This window comes from Mchenga conophoros, linkage group LG20, assembly GCF_057382185.1.
Source record: "Mchenga conophoros isolate Kocher_MC1m ecotype Shallow Benthic linkage group LG20, M_conophoros_male_GT1.1, whole genome shotgun sequence".
Taxonomy (NCBI): Eukaryota; Metazoa; Chordata; class Actinopteri; order Cichliformes; family Cichlidae; genus Mchenga; species Mchenga conophoros.
The window spans coordinates 9030121-9047324 of NC_140545.1; the positions used below are offsets into that span (position 1 = coordinate 9030121).

At 42.6% G+C, this 17204-nt stretch overlaps 1 protein-coding gene across 6 annotated transcripts in view; it reads left to right on the forward strand.

Annotated features, from left to right (window-relative positions):
- The first annotated feature begins 307 nt into the window (after positions 1-307).
- Positions 308-17204, forward strand: part of bsna (bassoon presynaptic cytomatrix protein a) — a 125708-nt gene continuing 108811 nt past the window's right edge. For 3 of the 6 annotated variants that reach the window (XM_085259527.1, XM_085259531.1, XM_085259530.1), the window contains exon 1: positions 308-910. In XM_085259527.1, the coding sequence (XP_085115653.1) occupies positions 323-910 (588 nt within the window). In that variant the 5' untranslated portion in view covers positions 308-322. The remainder of the gene's footprint in view (positions 911-17204) is intronic. The other 3 variants (XM_085259528.1, XM_085259529.1, XM_085259526.1) reach the window with 1 other exon arrangement.

Here is a 17204-nt window from a genome sequence, read left to right on the forward strand (position 1 = left end):
TGCTGTCACTTTTCGGGAAGGTTGAATGAATTTCTGTTTTAGAGATTTTAACAGAAACGTCTGATTTTGACTTTTTTTCCTTTGCTTTGTCTCTTCTAGGGGTCCAATGGGTTCAATGGGTAGTCCCAAGCCTGGCATGCAACAAGGAGGCCATGGAGGAGGAGGAATGGGAGGAGGAGGGATGGGTGGAATGGGAGGAGGTGGGATGGGAGGAATGGGAGGAGGAGGAATGGGTGGAATGGGAGGAGGTGGGATGGGAGGAATGGGAGGAGGCGGGATGGGGGGAATGGGAGGAGTTATGGGAGGAATAGGTGGAGGCGGGATGGGGGGAATGGGAGGAGGGATGGGAGGAATGGGAGGATTAGGTGGAGGAGGGATGGGGGGAATGGGAGGAGGAATGGGGGGAATAGCAGGAGGAATGGGGGGAATGGGAGGAGGAATGGGCAGTGGAGGAATAGGGCCAAGAGCTGGTGAGCCTTACCGCCTGGCCACTCACGAAGCTCCTACCTCTCCTAGACATATGCAGTCCAGCCAGGCCTCTGGAATGGGGCAGGGCCCAGGGTCTGGTCAAGGGATGGGTCACGGTCCAGCTGGGTCTAGCATGGGGGGTCATGGAGGTCAAAGTCCTGGTCAACATGCCTCTCGCCGAAACCTCCAAGTTGACTTCAGTGGTTCCGGCGGCTCCAGGACAGGTCGGTCTCCTTCTTTGTCTCCTGACCGTGGTGTGACACCCACCTCACCATACTCAGTGCCACAGATAGCACCCATGCCGAGCAGCAAGCTGTGCCCAGTGTGCACCACCACAGAGCTGTCTAACCCACCGGCTGTACCCAACTACAACACCTGCACCCAGTGCAAGGCCACTGTCTGCAACCAGTGTGGATTCAACCCCAACCCCCACCTCACTGAGGTAGGTCAGATTTAACAGTCAAGAGGTGCTTGCATGACCATTTGTTTGCTTTAAGATATCACTATATATGCATCAATAGAATAAATAATATGATCAGGCTCATTACTAATTGTTTAGGTAATTATCAAATTAATACTATTGGTGGACAGAAGGCAATCCTTCAGTTTTAAATGTTTAGAAATAACAGGAAAAAAAGGGGGCCACGCAGTTAAACTCTGAATGTTGAAGAATGGATCGAACAGAGAGATGGTTTCAGATGTTTTTTCTGGCCTGTTGAGTCAGTGAATGAAAAGAAGTACAGATATGGAGAGGGAGTGAGAGAAGTTTTTGCTTGAAGAGGCACTTCTTTTTTGACCAATAAAACACATTTGAATTGGATCAGATTGAACTGATGTGAGTGACCGAAAGAAGGGAGTAAATGCAGTGATCAAAGAAATGGGAGAAATGGCTTAAGGTGAGGGCAGTGTTGGGCCCGGAAGTGTGAAAGAATAAAGTTATATTTTCTCAGAAATACATGTCATTTATATAAAAACAGTGAGCAGTTTGAGTAAGCAGTACAAAGGCTGCATGAAGAACTTTATTTGTGATAGACTGTGCATATGTAGATTCATCAAGTGACAGCACTTCCTTGGTGCCAGAATCTCCATTAGTGTGCTAAGACATGACACATGGGTCACAAATGAGACTCAACTTAGGTGTGATGTGAAGACAGAAGGCCAAGGATTCTTGTATTTTGCAGTCAAAAGACAAGTTGAAAGGATGGATTAGTGCGATGTTCAGAGGTGTATGTAGGGATGAGGAGGAGGAAAAAGGTTAAGAGTCTCGTTTTGATTGAGAGGTCGATGCTCGCCTTTGGTGATGGGGTCAAACTATCAGCCTCTTGTCAGCATCTGATGACTAATATCAAATATCAACATCTCTGAGCAGAAAGACTTTAGACAGAGAGCACAACCTCACTAGATTCAAAAGCATAAGGCTCTCTCTGATATATTAGCCATGCCGACACTCATTGATTCCCACTGTTGTCAGATACAGGCGCTTCTCATTCACAGACACCACAACAAACACTCCGCTGAATTAAACAAACAACTGTGTTTGTGTTGTTGTGACTCATTTTTCATTTGCTTTGGCACACTGAAACCAGAAGTATGTACCTAGTACATCATTCACCCCCATTGCTCCATGCTAACAAATTAGCATAGTAAATGGCTAATTATATTCAGGGTTAGAACACTCACAGTTTGTGCTGGCAAGTAAAAGTCTTCTTTCTGTTTTTAAAAAAAAGGAAACTAATACAGCTTAGTAAATGTGGAATCCTGTTCATTATCACTAACACTTGCTGTGTCGTCATACTTTTACGTCACAAAACACATCCTTTAAAATGTGTTAGCCTGGAGCTGGTGGTTGCATAATACATAGTCAGAACAAAGATGATTTTAGAGCTTATATGCAGGGTGTCAGCTTCCTGTGAAGGATACAGTGTTAATGTTAAGTAATTATCAGCATAGCCTGTCAAGGTTTTACCGCTGTTGTGTGTTTTTTGAGCTCTCCTACTCTATTTGTAGGATAGCAACTTCTGTCAGGCTCGTATGTGATCATTTTTTGTACGAAACTTAGATCAGATTTGCAGATCCTCTACTTGCGGTCCAGTGTGTGTATGTGAAGGAAAGAGAGAGTGGTCAAAGGAGCTTGCAAAGAAAAGTGTCTGGACTTCTTTAAGTTGCTTGAAGACGTTTCACCTCTCATCCGAGAAGCTTCTTCAGTTCTAAGGTCAATTGGTGGAAAGAGAGAGTGAGTAGTACATGTTGATAACAGTGGATTGTGCTAATGAAGCTAATGAAGTGGGGAAAGGCAGAGATTGATAAGCCACAGACTTGTTATATATTAAAAAAACACAAAATACACATGTATACACTCACATAGCTTCACACATACAACAACACTACATAGACAGACTGTCACACGCATACTGTCTGTGGACACTCACTGATGTTGGCACTCACCCTAACTTTAACCTCAAACAGCCCTTTATGGAAAACGCACACACACACACACACACACACACACACACACACACACACACACACACACACACACACACACACACACACACACACACGTACATCCTTCATGCATTAAACCTGTGCAATAAATTGTGATGTTAATCAGTTGAAGGAACCAACAGAGATTTGCTGTAGAGAAAATATAACTCAACAGCATAAAACTCAATATACTTAGGTGAAGAAGCCCTTTATTATCTTCTATATATCTGTAGAATGGTAGAGATGGAGGGAAAACATGTTGCATCTGTTTGCTGCATTTGAGTCACAAACCCTCCATCTTGTACCGATTAATTCTCTGGTCCTGCTGTTGTTTGGGTTTGTATGAATTATGGATCAGCTCTCTTCTCCTGTTAACATTCTCACTGTTTTCAATGTCCCTGCAAGTCAATGGTCCCACAGTTCTGTCCTGCAAACCTTATTAATGCAAAGCAAATTACAATATTAATATGACTTATTTACTAACAACAGCATGAGATTAGTAAGCATAAGCATAAAAAAATAAAACATTTAAATGCCATAATTAAACAAATATGCTCCATAACATCCAATAATGCACAAAGCGAACACTGACGACTGTCTGTCACTCCTTAAATATTTTTCGGGTTTATTATATTGAAATCTACACATTTCTTTCCCACCCTTTTAGGAAAAAAAAATACACACTGAAGGTTTTCTGCTTCCACTGAGATATCTAGACTCATACAAAAAAAAACAACTCTTCCTTTACTTCTGTGTGTGAAGGGATCCAGCCATGTTATGTCTGCAGATATAGATTAATACCTAATCTAAACATTATCCACTAATATCACTTCTAATCAGTGTACCATGTACCCTAGTAATCCGACAAGCAGGGCTATGCTCCATATCTGCTGTGCTATGTTCTGATTTGATTTGCATAATTTAACATTAAACAGATGCAGCCAGGCAAGGAAAGAGATTATTTTAGCTATATTAGGAATCAGCTATGTTTTATTATGGGTATTTACGAACAGAAAATACCACATGAAAGCTAGAATACAATTAATAAAGGCGTGTTTTTTATATTTTATGATTAATTATATTTTAATAGGAAAAGGAGAAGACAGGAAAAATAAATGGCACAAAAAGGCACAAGACATTTTCTCGCTCAAAGTTTTAATTCTTTACACCTGTATGTTGAGGCTTAACCAAATTGTTTTATTCAAAAAAATGCAGAAAAGTACTTTAACTGAGCGAGTCGTCTTATAGAGAACTCCAAGTTGCATATCTGATCTCACACTGAGAACACCAAACCAGGAGAGAGACATCAATTATCCAGCCAAAGAGCAGGATGAGAGATTATGATCGATGTATCTAATTCAAGAAGGTGGCATTTATGAAACTTGGCTTTCATGCCATTAATTGGCATTTGTGCACAATGATGAGTCATTTGGAATCATGCACTGAATATACAAACTGTGGATTATATTGTCATGTCAGCGGGCTGTATTTCTTTTGCAAATGGTATAGCACTTTTGCATTAGTGTAATAATTACCTACCCATCTGCACACTAGGAAAGCGACTAAATTCTTACTCAACTAAATGAGGGGAAAAAAGTAGACTAATTGACTAGTCTAAAACTAAGAAACACTAAAATATTTAGTTAAATGTCAAAACCGTTTAATGGAAAATGTCAAAAACTGATAAGAAAGGCGTTTTAAGCCATTTATGACATTCTTCGATAACGAATCATGTTGATTAACTGTGCGTCACCTTGCATTGTGCATTATCAACATTACATGTTATGATCCAGACAGCGAAGAAGAAAAATACTTATATATATGATATGAAAAAATATAAATGTAATATATGTTCATGTATTTCTAAAATATGAGAACATCTGGAAGATGAATAAATCGCGACTTGCTGTGCATTATTAATGATGCAGATTGTTGAAAATTCATGACAACCACTTGAACAAGGTAAAATCTAACATAACACATTAGTGTGTGAATGTGTGTGTGAATGGGTGGATGACTGGTTGTGTAAAGTGCTTTGGGGTCCTTAGGGACTAGTAAAGCGCTATACAAATACAGGCCATTTTACCATAACAAATCAAGAAAACATCGAGCTATTTTCTTCCGCTTATCTGTCAGTCAGGTCGTGGTGGCAGCAGGGAAACCCAAACTTTCCTCTTGCCACTTCCCCCAGCTTATCCGGGGAAATGTCGAGTGTTTCCCAGGACAGCTGACAGATGTAATCGCTCCAGCATACCCGGGTCTATGTTGTGGCCTCTGGCTGCTAACACATGCCTGGTCTGAAGACTTTACCCAGGAGATGATGGAGTTAGCCGTATCCTTTCGATGTGGAAGAGTAGCGGCTCTACGCTGAACCCCTCCCAAATGAATAATCTCATCACCCTATCGCTAAGGAACAGCCCATCCACCTTTCAGAGAAAACTCATTTCCGCTGCTTGTATCCGTGACCTTGTACTAATAGTGGTAACAAAAGGATAGGCCAAGATTCACAGATTTATGGGGTTTCTCAACAGTGATTCACCATCTAGTTGCAGATACTGTAGCTGCATGACATTTAGGACACGATAGTTTACCGGCATTGGGCATCAGTTAAAATTAGCTAGATTAAATGACCAGTAAGTCTACATACATATATGTCTTAATTTCTTAATTCGATTAACCTTTCATGTTAATCAAAGTTTCTTTTAGTTGTTCTAACTCTCTTATCAATAGGAGTCCATTCAGTTCTGATAGCTTGATTTAATTTGGTCGGATTCAGTTTACCCAATGCTTTCACTCACTGTACGTGCAAAGTGGCTGATTATGAATACTCAATAACACTTCAATGAGTTACCAAAAAAACTCCAACAGAAAAAATTTGAATGGTGAAAATTAAACTGACTGTTTACTGATTTACAAGAAAATAATTTGAATTCATAATCCAGTGTGTAATCAATTCACGGCTTAAGTCCTCTGCACGCTTCAGTAACAGAAAATATTGTCAAGGCGTGCTGTGTGGTAGGTGGAGAGCATACCCAAAATGCAGGAACCCTCAGACTAAAGTAAACTCAAAGTGCAGCTTTATTAGCTAGCACCAGCAAGTTTAACGAAAACACAAGGTGAGTACACAACATCGAGGAGTACAACAATGACATGATGAAGACCAGAGGGAAACTGAGGACTTTAATACGCACACGAGGTAACTAGGAAGATGCAAAACAGCTGGGCAAAAGAAGGCACAAGTGAACTTAGTCAGACAGGGGAAGCAAAACTGAATACAAGCGGGACAAGAAACTATCAAAATAAAACAGGATGCTACCATTAAGGCTGAGACATACAGACTTGACAAACACAAAGGGAGAATAAACAGAGACATGACTGGGGAAACAGACAAAGAATACACAGAAAAAAGACAATCAAAACTATAAGACTTTAACCACAAACCCTTAAAAATAAACAAAAAAGAAAATACAAAACTAAGAATACTCATCAAATCAAATCACTTTTATTGTCACATCGCATTACTGGTACACTGGTACAGCACATGTGAGGGAAGTTCTTGTGTGCAAGCTTCACAAGCAATAGTGGTGTACAAGATATATATATATATATATATATATATATATATATATATATATATATATATATATATTATATATATATAAATATGGAATGATAAATAGGGGAATGACCCGCCAATTTCCGGGGGTGAGGTCACTGAGGCAGTTAAACAACTCCTTGGTGGCAGAGCCCCTGGTGTTGATGAGGTCCGTCCCGAGTTCCTGAAGGCTCTGGACGTTGTAGGGCTGTCCTGGTTGACACGCCTCAGCAATGTTGCGTGGAGATCAGGGGCAGTACCTGTGGACTAACAGACCGGGGTGTTGGTCCCCATCTTTAAGAAAGGAGGCCGGAGGGTGTGTTCCAACTACAGGGGGATCACACTCCTCAGCCTCCCTGGGAAAGTCTATGCCAGGGTGCTGGAAAGGAGAGTTCGTCCGCTAGTCGAACCTCGGATACAGGAGGAACAATGCGTTTTTCGTCCTGGTCGCGGAACACTGGACCAGCTCTTTATCCTCTCGAGGATACTTGAGGGTGCATGGGAGTTTGCCCAACCAGTCTTGTGGACTTGGAGAAGGCATTCGACCGTGTCCCTCGGGGTGTCCTGTGGGAGGTGTTGCGGGAGTATGGGGTGTCTGGCCCATTGCTTCTAGGCGCAGCCAAGTGGCAGAGGGCTTTCGCTTTGGTGGCCTCAGAATCTCATCTCTGATTTTTGCGGATGATGTGGTTCTGTTGGCTTCATCGGGTGAGGGCCTCCAGCTCGCACTGGAACGGTTCGCAGCCGAGTGTGAAGCAGCGGGAATGAGAATCAGCACCTCCAAATCTGAGGCCATGGTTCTCAGCCGGAAAAGGGTGGAGTGCCCACTCCGGGTCGGGGATGAGTTCCTGCCCCAAGTGGAGGAGTTCAAGTATCTCGGGGTCTTGTTCGCGAGTGATGGGAGAAGGGAGCCGGAGATCGACAGACGGATTGGGGCTGCAGCTGCAGTAATGCGGATGCTGCACCGGTCCGTCGTGGTGAAGAGGAAGCTGAGTGTAAAAGCGAAGCTCTCAATTTACCGGTCGATCTACGTCCCTACCCTCACCTATGGCCACGAGCTGTGGGTAGTGACCGAAAGAACGAGATCGCGGATACAAGCGGCAGAAATGAGCTTCCTCCGAAGGGTGGCTGGCCTCTCCCTTAGAGATAGGGTGAGAAGTTCGGCCATCCGGGAGGGGCTCAGAGTAGAGCAGCTGCTGCTCCACATTGAAAGAAGCCAGCTGAGGTGGTTCGGGCATCTGACAAGGATGCCCCCTGGGTGCCTCCTGGGTGAGGTGTTCCAGGCATGTCCCACCGGGAGGAGGCCCCGGGGCAGACCCAGGACACGCTGGAGAGATTATATCTCTCGGCTGGCCTAGGAACGCCTTGGTGTTCCCCCGGATAAGCTGGAGGAGGTGGCTGGGGAGAGGGAGGTCTGGGCCTCTTTGCTTATTAAGCTGCGGGGCAGCAGCCTAAGATAAAGCGGATGAAGATGGATGGATGGATGGATGGATGGATGGATGGAATGATAAATATGCAAGGAATGGTATGAATACATGTACAATAAAAAGAATGTATGCAGATTACTAAATATGCATACCAGATATATATGTGTATATATAAAAAAAATCAAAAAAACACCCAGCACGCCCCTGCGGGCGGTTTATCCTTCAAGCTCGGGTCCTCTACCAGAGGCCTGGGAGCTTGAGGGTCCTGCGCAGTATCTTAGCTGATCCCGGGACTGCGCTCTTCTGGACAGAGATCTCCAATGTTGTTCCCGGGATCTGCTGGAGCCACTCGCCTAGCTTGGGAGTCACCGCACCTAGTGCTCCAATTACCACGGGGACCACCGTTACCTTCACCCTCCACATCCTCTCGAGCTCTACTCTGAGCCCTTGGTATTTCTCCAGTTTCTCGTGTTCCTTCTTTCTGATGTTGCTGTCATTCGGAACTGCTACATCGATCACTACGGCCGTCTTCTTCTGTTTGTCTACCACCACTATGTCCGGTTGGTTAGCCACCACCATTTTTTTCACCACCAGCTCGGTCATTCTCCACCACCCTTGGGGGCGTATCCCATTTTGACTTCGGAACTTTCAGGCCATATTCGGCACAGATGTTTCTGTATACTATGCCGGCCACTTGGTTATGGCGTTCCATGTATGCCCTGCCTGCTAGCATCTTGCACCCTGCTGTTTTGTGCTGGATTGTCTCAGGGGCATCTTTACACAGCCTGCACCTGGGGTCTTGCCTGGTGTGATAGACCCCAGCCTCTATGGATCTTGTACTCAGAGCTTGTTCTTGTGCTGCCATGATTAGTGCCTCTGTGCTGTCTTTCAGTCCAGCTTTGACCAGCCACTGGTAGGATTTCTGGATATCAGCCACCTCCTCTATCTGCCGGTGGTACATATCGTGCAGGGGCCTGTCCTTCCATGATGTTTCCTCGTCTCCCTCCTCTTTCTTGGGTTTCTGCTGCCTGAGGTATTCACTGAGCACTCGGTCAGTTGGGGCCATCTTCCCAATGTATTCTTGGATGTTCATTGTCTCATCAATGTTGCCTTCTGGTAGCTCGATCCCCTCAGTTCTGACTACCTTCCCTCTCTTTGTTATCATCCGACTACACTTCTCCAATAACATCCCAATGTCATTGCTGTATATCCTGGTAGTGTGGATCAGTGAATCAATGTCTCGTTCACTCTTGGCATACAGCTTGATGTCATCCATGTACAGGAGGTGGCTGACAACTGCTCCGTTCCGTAGTCGGTATCCGTAGCCAGTCTTGTTAATGATCTCACTGAGGGGGTTCAGGCCTATGCAGAACAGCAGCGGGGACAGAGCATCTCCTTGGTAGATCCCGCACTTGATGGTGACTTGTGCTATGGGCTTGGAGTTGGCCTGTAGTGTTTTATGCCACATCCCCATTGAGTTCCTGATGAAGGCTCTTAGGGTCCTGTTGGTCTTGTACAATTCTAGGCATTCCAGTATCCAGCTGTGGGGCACTGAGTCATAGGCCTTCTTGTAATCAATCCAGGTAGCGCACAGGTTGGTCAGCCTGGTCTTGCAGTCTCGGCTGACTGTTCTGTCTACCAGTAGCTGGTGTTTTGCGCCTCTGGTATTCTTGCCAATCCCTTTCTGTGCCCCGCTCATGTATTGACCCATGTGCCTGTTTATCTTAGCCGATATGATGCCTGACAGGAGCTTCCATGTAGTACTGAGGCAGGTTATTGTTGGATGGGACCGGTCCCTTCTTGGGGTACTTGGGGATCAGGACCGTCCGGCCTTCAGTTAGCCATTCCGGGTGTCTCTCGTCAACTAGCAGCTGGTTCATTTGTGCTGCCAGACGTTCGTGGAGTGCAGTCAGCTTCTTCAGCTGTAGGCGTGAACCATGTCGGGCCCTGGTGCTGTCCAACTCTTCATACTAGAGACCCTTGCTTGGATGTCCGCCACCGTGATGGTTACTGGACCCTGTTTGGGGAGGTTGCTATGGTCTGCCCTCAGATCCACTAGCCACTGAGCATTGCCGTTATGGGTTGCGTCCTTCTCCCATATGCTCTTCCAATATTGCTCCATCTCCAGCCTTGGTGGTGCTGTTCTCTTATTGTTCCCTTGCCACTGAGAGTACACCTTTGCTGGTTCTGTGGAGAACAGCTGGTTTATTCTCCTGCCTTCTATCTCTCTGGTGTACCTCCTCAAGCAGCTGGCCAAGGCTGTGAGTCTTTGCTTGGCAGTTTCCAAGGCCTCAGGTATGGACAGCTTGCTGTATTTCTTATGCACCTTCTTTGTCGCACCTTTCTGCAACTCCGTTAGTTGGCTAACCTCCTTCCGTGCTACTTTGATCTTGCCCTCTAGCCTCCTTCTCCATGGAGGGTACTGCTCCTTGTGGCTGTTCAACTTGTAGCCAAGCATCTCACTGATCACTGCTGCCGTATTGTAGATCAGCTTGTTAGTGTCGGTAATCATGGCTGTAGGTATCATTCATAGTGCTGCATTAACATCATCGAGCAGACCTTCTGAGGGTACTTCACGTAATCTTGGTAACCGGCTACGGGGGATCCAGGTTTCAAGCTTGGCCATGATCCTATCTTTCAGGTCAGTTCCTCTCGCACTCAACGATCCTTCTCCTATCGTACTTGGGGCTTTGTACCCAATTTCGGGTGCAAATTCTCCCCCCTGACCTGGCGTCCTGGCTGCCCCTTGCCGTAGCATTTATGTTGTACCTCGTCAATCTCTAGCTGTGAGAGCAGTCCCTTCTTTCGAATGTTGGAACACTGAGCTACTAGTTGTTTCGCCGTCATTGTGGATGTTGGGTATCGAAGAATCCATAGGTCCCTCATCCTATTCATGTAACCCCTTTTGTTTCATATGTTAGGCTATGCCCTCTCTATTTTTGGTAATTCCACACCGGTGGAATCACAAACAAAACACGCAATAAGAGGCTCTAATGCGTGTTTTTCAATCTCGCGGCCCATGTCACCCCTACTTGCGGCCCACATAATGTCGTGAAGTAATACTTTTAAAAATTATTATTCAAAAAATTATTTAACATAAAGGCAATAGGCAGAGTGTTACGGGCATCACCCTAAAGAATGTAGCTTCATGGGCAGTGTAGTCCATGCTGCAGGGAGAATGGACTGCCATACCCGTTATGTGTCTGTGAGCACGAGGGAGAGAGAAAAAGGACAGTCAAAAAGTACAAGCAGAAACGGGAGATGGAAGCATGTAAATATAATAATAACCACTGCAGCTAAAAAGAGTGCCTGACGAGCCCAGTTACTCATTTTATATTAAGATTTAAAAATCTAGTTGGTATTGGTATGGCGAGTAACCCTCAGTAATAGTAATAAATCACACAGCAATAGTACATTCATGTAGATGTAAAAGGCATGATAATATATTAAGTAATCCAAAGTATTCAGAATACGTTACTCTCATTGAGTTTGGGGCATGTATTCTGTAATCTGTAGTGGAATACATTTTAAAAGTAACCTTCCCAACACTAGAAGTGTCTATGAAGTGTAGTCAGTTTTCAGCAGTCTGGTGGCCTGATGGAAAAAGCTGTCCCTCAGTCTGCTGGTTCGGGACTGGATACTGCAGTACCTCCTGCCTGACAGAAGTAGTCTGAACAGTCTCGGGTGACTGGAGTCTTTGATGATCCTCCCCGCTTTCCTCAGGCAAAACTTGCAGTTCTTTCTCTGTGTATGCTTGCTGCTCACTTTCCTTCATTGAAAATGTCTTGAATTGGTTTTTGGTCATTGAAAACTGTGACCTGTTTACCAAAGATGTAATGATGAAACTTGGTGCAAACGTGGACGATATACAGCATTTCCTTTTCTATTTGTGCATAGCTCGTTTCTGCATCTGTTAGAAACCTAGACCAGTTGTGGGGAACTCCAGGCCTCAAGGGCCAGAATCCTGCAGGTTTTGATGTGTGATGTGTTATCTTGACCCAACACAGCTTATTTAAATGGGTAAATCATCTCCTCAACTTATCAGAGTCTTTCTGATGATTTGGCTGCCAAGCAAACTCCATGTTGCTTTTCAGTAAATGTCACAGGGATGCATCTTCCTCACTCCCTTAACCTTGGTGAAATATGTGACAAACCCCAGAAAACACCTTAGACCTTTTTTATCAGAGGGTGAAGCCATGCAAATAATGCCTCAACTTTAGCTGGGTCTGGCTTAAGACCATCTGCAATGAGTCCAACATATGGCACTTGAGTCTTGCGAATGAAACAGCAGTCTGAGCCATCGGTACCTGTCAACAGGAGTGTTGAAGGTTGTGAGGAATGAAGACTCTTCATCCAGTTCTAGCTACAGAAATCCAGAGTTTGCATCCAGGACTGAGAATATTTGTGCACCTGGCACGACAGATACAACCTCCTCAATAGCGTGCATGGGGTAATGCTCTCTTTTGAGGACTTTACTCAGAATACTAGGATCAAAACAAATCCTTACTTTGCCTCCTCAGGTGACTGCTACCATGGAGCTGACCCATTTCATGGATTGTTCAACTTTAGCAATGTGGCGATTTCTTTCCATCTCATGTAGTTTCTGCACAATTTTCTCTTTCAGTGCTGCAGGCTGTCTGATACAGGATGTACAACTCCTTTTGCACTGGCATTTGTCTCTGAGACAATTCATATAGGAAGTGTCAGATCCTCACCTCTATCAAGTAGTCTTTGTTACACTCTTTTTCCACTAAGTCCCACAATTTTGGCGTTGACTACCCTGTCATCTGAGTCAGTATACTCACAGTCCGCTAAAAGCAACCCTAATCCTATTCAAAGCGGTCAAAACTTTCACTTGGCCTTGCCTGTTGAAGCAATGACAAGCAATTAGCTTAGTTTTCCTTGGTTTTATGTAGCTGGCAAACCTATTCAGTATCTTAGTGAGGTCCTCTTTCTTCCTGTCCGCCCAGTTCAGACTCTTGTAGATTTCTCTGCCTTCCTCATCAATCCACATACTTAGCCAACCTGCTCTCTGCTTAGCAGATAGCTGTGACTGCGGCACGTGAAAGACGAATATGGCTGTTGAACTGCACTTGCTAAATCTGTTCTTGACAGACATCTGTCACCATGTATGGTATCGTAACTGCCAGAAAAAACAAATGGGAGCTCAAGAAATAATGGCTTTTTAAATTTCAAATCACTCCACAATTACAACACATGTCTGCCCTCTGGTGGCAGGAGGAGTACTCAGAACAAGCTGGAAATTAACAGCACTCCCAGCACACCCAATATATTACAGTCATCACCATCTGTGTTTCCGATATGCCTGCAGCAAAATTACAGGTGGCATTTTTTGTTTTAAAATGGATAAATAGCATCTAGGAATGAACCAGATGAACTCCTGCTCATTTGATGTTTTGTGTGTGCTGTGCGGTGTGTACTGGAGTTGTCAGTTTAGCACATTAAAAGGATAAACCCCGAGTGTTGCAGCTCTTATGAATATAGATGGGGGATAGTGAAACACCCACACAACATGTATTTGCAGCTCATTTATGTGAGTTAGTCATTCCTTGAAAAAAAGTACACCTGGGGAAATATGCTAAAAAGCCTTGCTGTGTTGGTTCACATCTGAATCCATAAAGATTATTTGCTAATGTGTTGCGGGTTGTTACCTTTCCAGATGTTCTGACGATTAGACTGAAAAAACAGTCAAATTTGGCTTTTAATGTTGCAGTAAGCAGAAGTCTTAAAAGAAAAGGGATAAAAACAAACACAAAAAATTGACAGCCTTCCTTCAGCAGCTCAGCCCTGTTGGTTTGTCTGTAAACCAACCACTGCAGATGGTCTTAATATGTGGACATCATATTTTGGGTTGTATAGACCAAATATCGTAGAACTTTGTCTGTAATTCTTGATCTATTGCAGTTTAAGTAAACAAAAATCGGAAACCTGCTCTGGAATAAGAAAGAATTCCATTGGTTGATGTACGTTATATAGTCTCTTGTTAAACAGCCGTTTGAAACCTTGGAAAGAAATAGGTTACTTAGGTAACACGGGTAATATTTCCATAGCTTTACTTTAAAAACTGAACATTAGAATTCATGCAATTAGTCTATCTTCTTCCGCACACTGCATCATACAGTTTAACTTAGTTATACTAAATATTATATTATTATTAACTTTACATGGCTCAGGGGGTTGGGAAGCACATCTGTAACCGGAAGGTCGCCAGTTCGATTCTCCTGGTTGTTGTGTCCTTGGGCAAGATACTTTACCATACTGCCTGCTGGTGTTGGCCAGAGGGGCCGATGGCGCGATATGGCAGCCTCGCTTCTGTCAGTCTGCCCCAGGGCAGCTGTGGCTACAACCGTAGCTTGCCTCCACCAGTGTGTGAATGAATAGTGGCATTGTAAAGCGCTTTGGGTGCCTTGAAAAGCGCTATATAAATCCAATTCATTATTATTATTATTATAAAGTGTAGCTCTTTGATTACACCTTCTGAGGTGGTATGGCAGGCTAGTTCCAATAAAGTACTTGAGGCAAAACCTGCAAAGTGTAAACTTTTTTTTCAGAAGACGACAAATATTATACTTTTTAACATGAAAACAAGTTGCCAACTATACCTTTGTTAGTCAGTACAATTATAAAGCTTTTTCAGTCTGCCTAACTACATGATAGCTTTGTCACTTGCCTAACACAGAAAATCTTGCTAGGTATAGTAAACTGAGGGAAGACACACACAAACAACAACTGAAAATTTGCTAATAGGGCAATATCCTAGAACTTCAATACACAGCATCATTAATCTCCTAGGACCTGGTGTCCACATATGTGGACATTACATTTTGGGTTATATAGACCAAAATACTAAATTTTGCTCTACAAGGGCCTGATATCCACTTACGAGGACAATATACTGCCACTGTTCTATCGAAATTTAAAATTTAAAACAAATGTCCTCATATATGGATCTCATTTTTTTCAGAAACAAAAATCAGGTAATTCTTTGTGTTTCTCATTCATGGAGCCCAAAGCTGTTAATTTTTTACTTTACCACTTTGTAGATGTTATTGACAGATTTCTTTCTCTTTTTTTCTTTGTTTTTTTCTTTATTTTATTGAAAAATCTGTGGGAAAAGTGAAATGACCAATTTCCTGAAATCTTATAAAATATTTTCACTTTTAATGATCCTTATCTTTTGTATCGTTCTCAGCTAAATTGCATTATTTTATTCCAAATGACATTCATCTGCTGGAAAATACACTGTGCCAGATGTAGTCATGCAAACTGATGCGCTGACTCCATTTTATTATTCTATGTGATATATGACAAGACTCAGAGAATTCCATTATTCAAAATAGAATTAAAAGCATTGAGGCCTTTATCTGAGTGCCTTGAGAAGAAGGAATAGAAAATCTTTTTCATTTTTTTTAATTAGGTGGAGTATTACAGTAATGTGTTTTACATCTTTCTTAAATTGTGTTCACTTGTTACATCTTTCATTGAAAAATACAAACAAAAAATGCTTTGACAGCAAAAACTGTCATTAATTCATTTGTGATACTATGAAATTGTTGTACATTTACAGTATTCATGCAGCTGTTTCATTACAGGAAGTTACCTTTAGGGCTAAAATACTTTGCCAAGATAGCAGTAAACAGAGATTTGCAGCTAATGCCAAAAAAAGCAAAATAACAACAGAAAAAGGTGAAACAAACTATCATGCATTTTTAAACCTTTTCTGCATGAACATTAACATATCAGTAAAAAAAGCATCCGAATTTGATCCATAACAAGAGTTCACACCAGTCTATTTTGTTTAAATGTGCAAATATTATAATTCTTCTTCTTATTTATCAGTATTACATAATGAGTATAACTAAAACATGTGTTAAAGTTTTATGTCTTATAAGCACTGTTGTTAATACTGACTAAGTCTTGTCTATCTGCACCTGTCCCTGTCTTTTCTTTCGGCTAAACCTTTTGGCAGCATGTCTTCCTCCCTGTAGCCTGTTTGTTGTTCAACAGATTGAGTGCTAATTTTAGACTCAGCGTGCATGTAGGGCTGCTAATAGAAATGTGTGTGTGTGTGTGTGTGTGTGTGTGTGTGTGTGTGTGTGTGTGTGTGTGTGTGTGTGTGTGTTTTGGATTAATTCGCTTCTTTTGGTGAAATCTGTAGACTGTGCTTCTCTCTCCTGTCCTCTCAAATCAAAGCACCTGCCCTTCACACGTTTTTCTATGTGTGTGCTTGTGCCTCCATTGTATTTGGTAATCCATAACATATAATAAAAATGCCAAAAGTATTGACTTGCACATCCAAATCATTGAATTCAGTTGACTCTATCACTTGCATGGTCACAGGTGTATAAAATCAAGCACCTAGGCATGCAGACTGCTTCTACGAACATTTGTGAAAGAATGGTTCGCTCTCAGGAGCTCAGTGAATTCCAGTGCAGTACCGTGATAGGATATCACCTGTGCAACAAGTCCAGCTGTGAAATTTCCTCAATGAAATATATTGGGAACCAAAGCAACAAAGAGAAGAGCAGAGCAGAGCAGATGTTGAGGCGCATGGTGCACAGAGGTCACCAACTTTCTGCAGTTTTGATAAAACTTTGACAAACAGAGTACTTCAGTTGAATTTTTGTATCATGTTTTTGGTTAAAACAGACCATTTTGAACATTTACCACGTATTAAAAGTCATTGAAAGGCCTGAAAGAAAACATTTCCTCGACCAAATTATTCCAGTCTCAAGTTCGAGCCCTGGCACCACAGCAGTGTTATGAGTCAGTTTCAGGGGTAATCAGGGGAAATAAGACTAGATATGATTAATTACGGCACTCCATTACATGGGTACCATCCTGTATGCAATAACAAAACATTCCTCGTACAGTATGAGGTAGAGATGGCACGATACCACTTTTTTATGTCCGATACCGATATCATAAATTTGGATATCTGCCGATACTGATATGAATCCGATATAGTGTTTTTTAAATCAACAAAACTGTTTTTTAAAATATCTTGCTGCATTTTGCAAGTCTGCAAGTTCATACTCAAGTTTAAAACAACAACTACACTAAAGCTATTCTGTTATACCTGTATACAAAAAAAATATTTCATAGTTCAGCAATACTGATCAATCTAATAAACTTAGACCTACACCATCCTCCCTATTCTGGTATTTTAAAGAGTACTTAGCGTAAATATTAAGCAACCTAACTAATAGGGT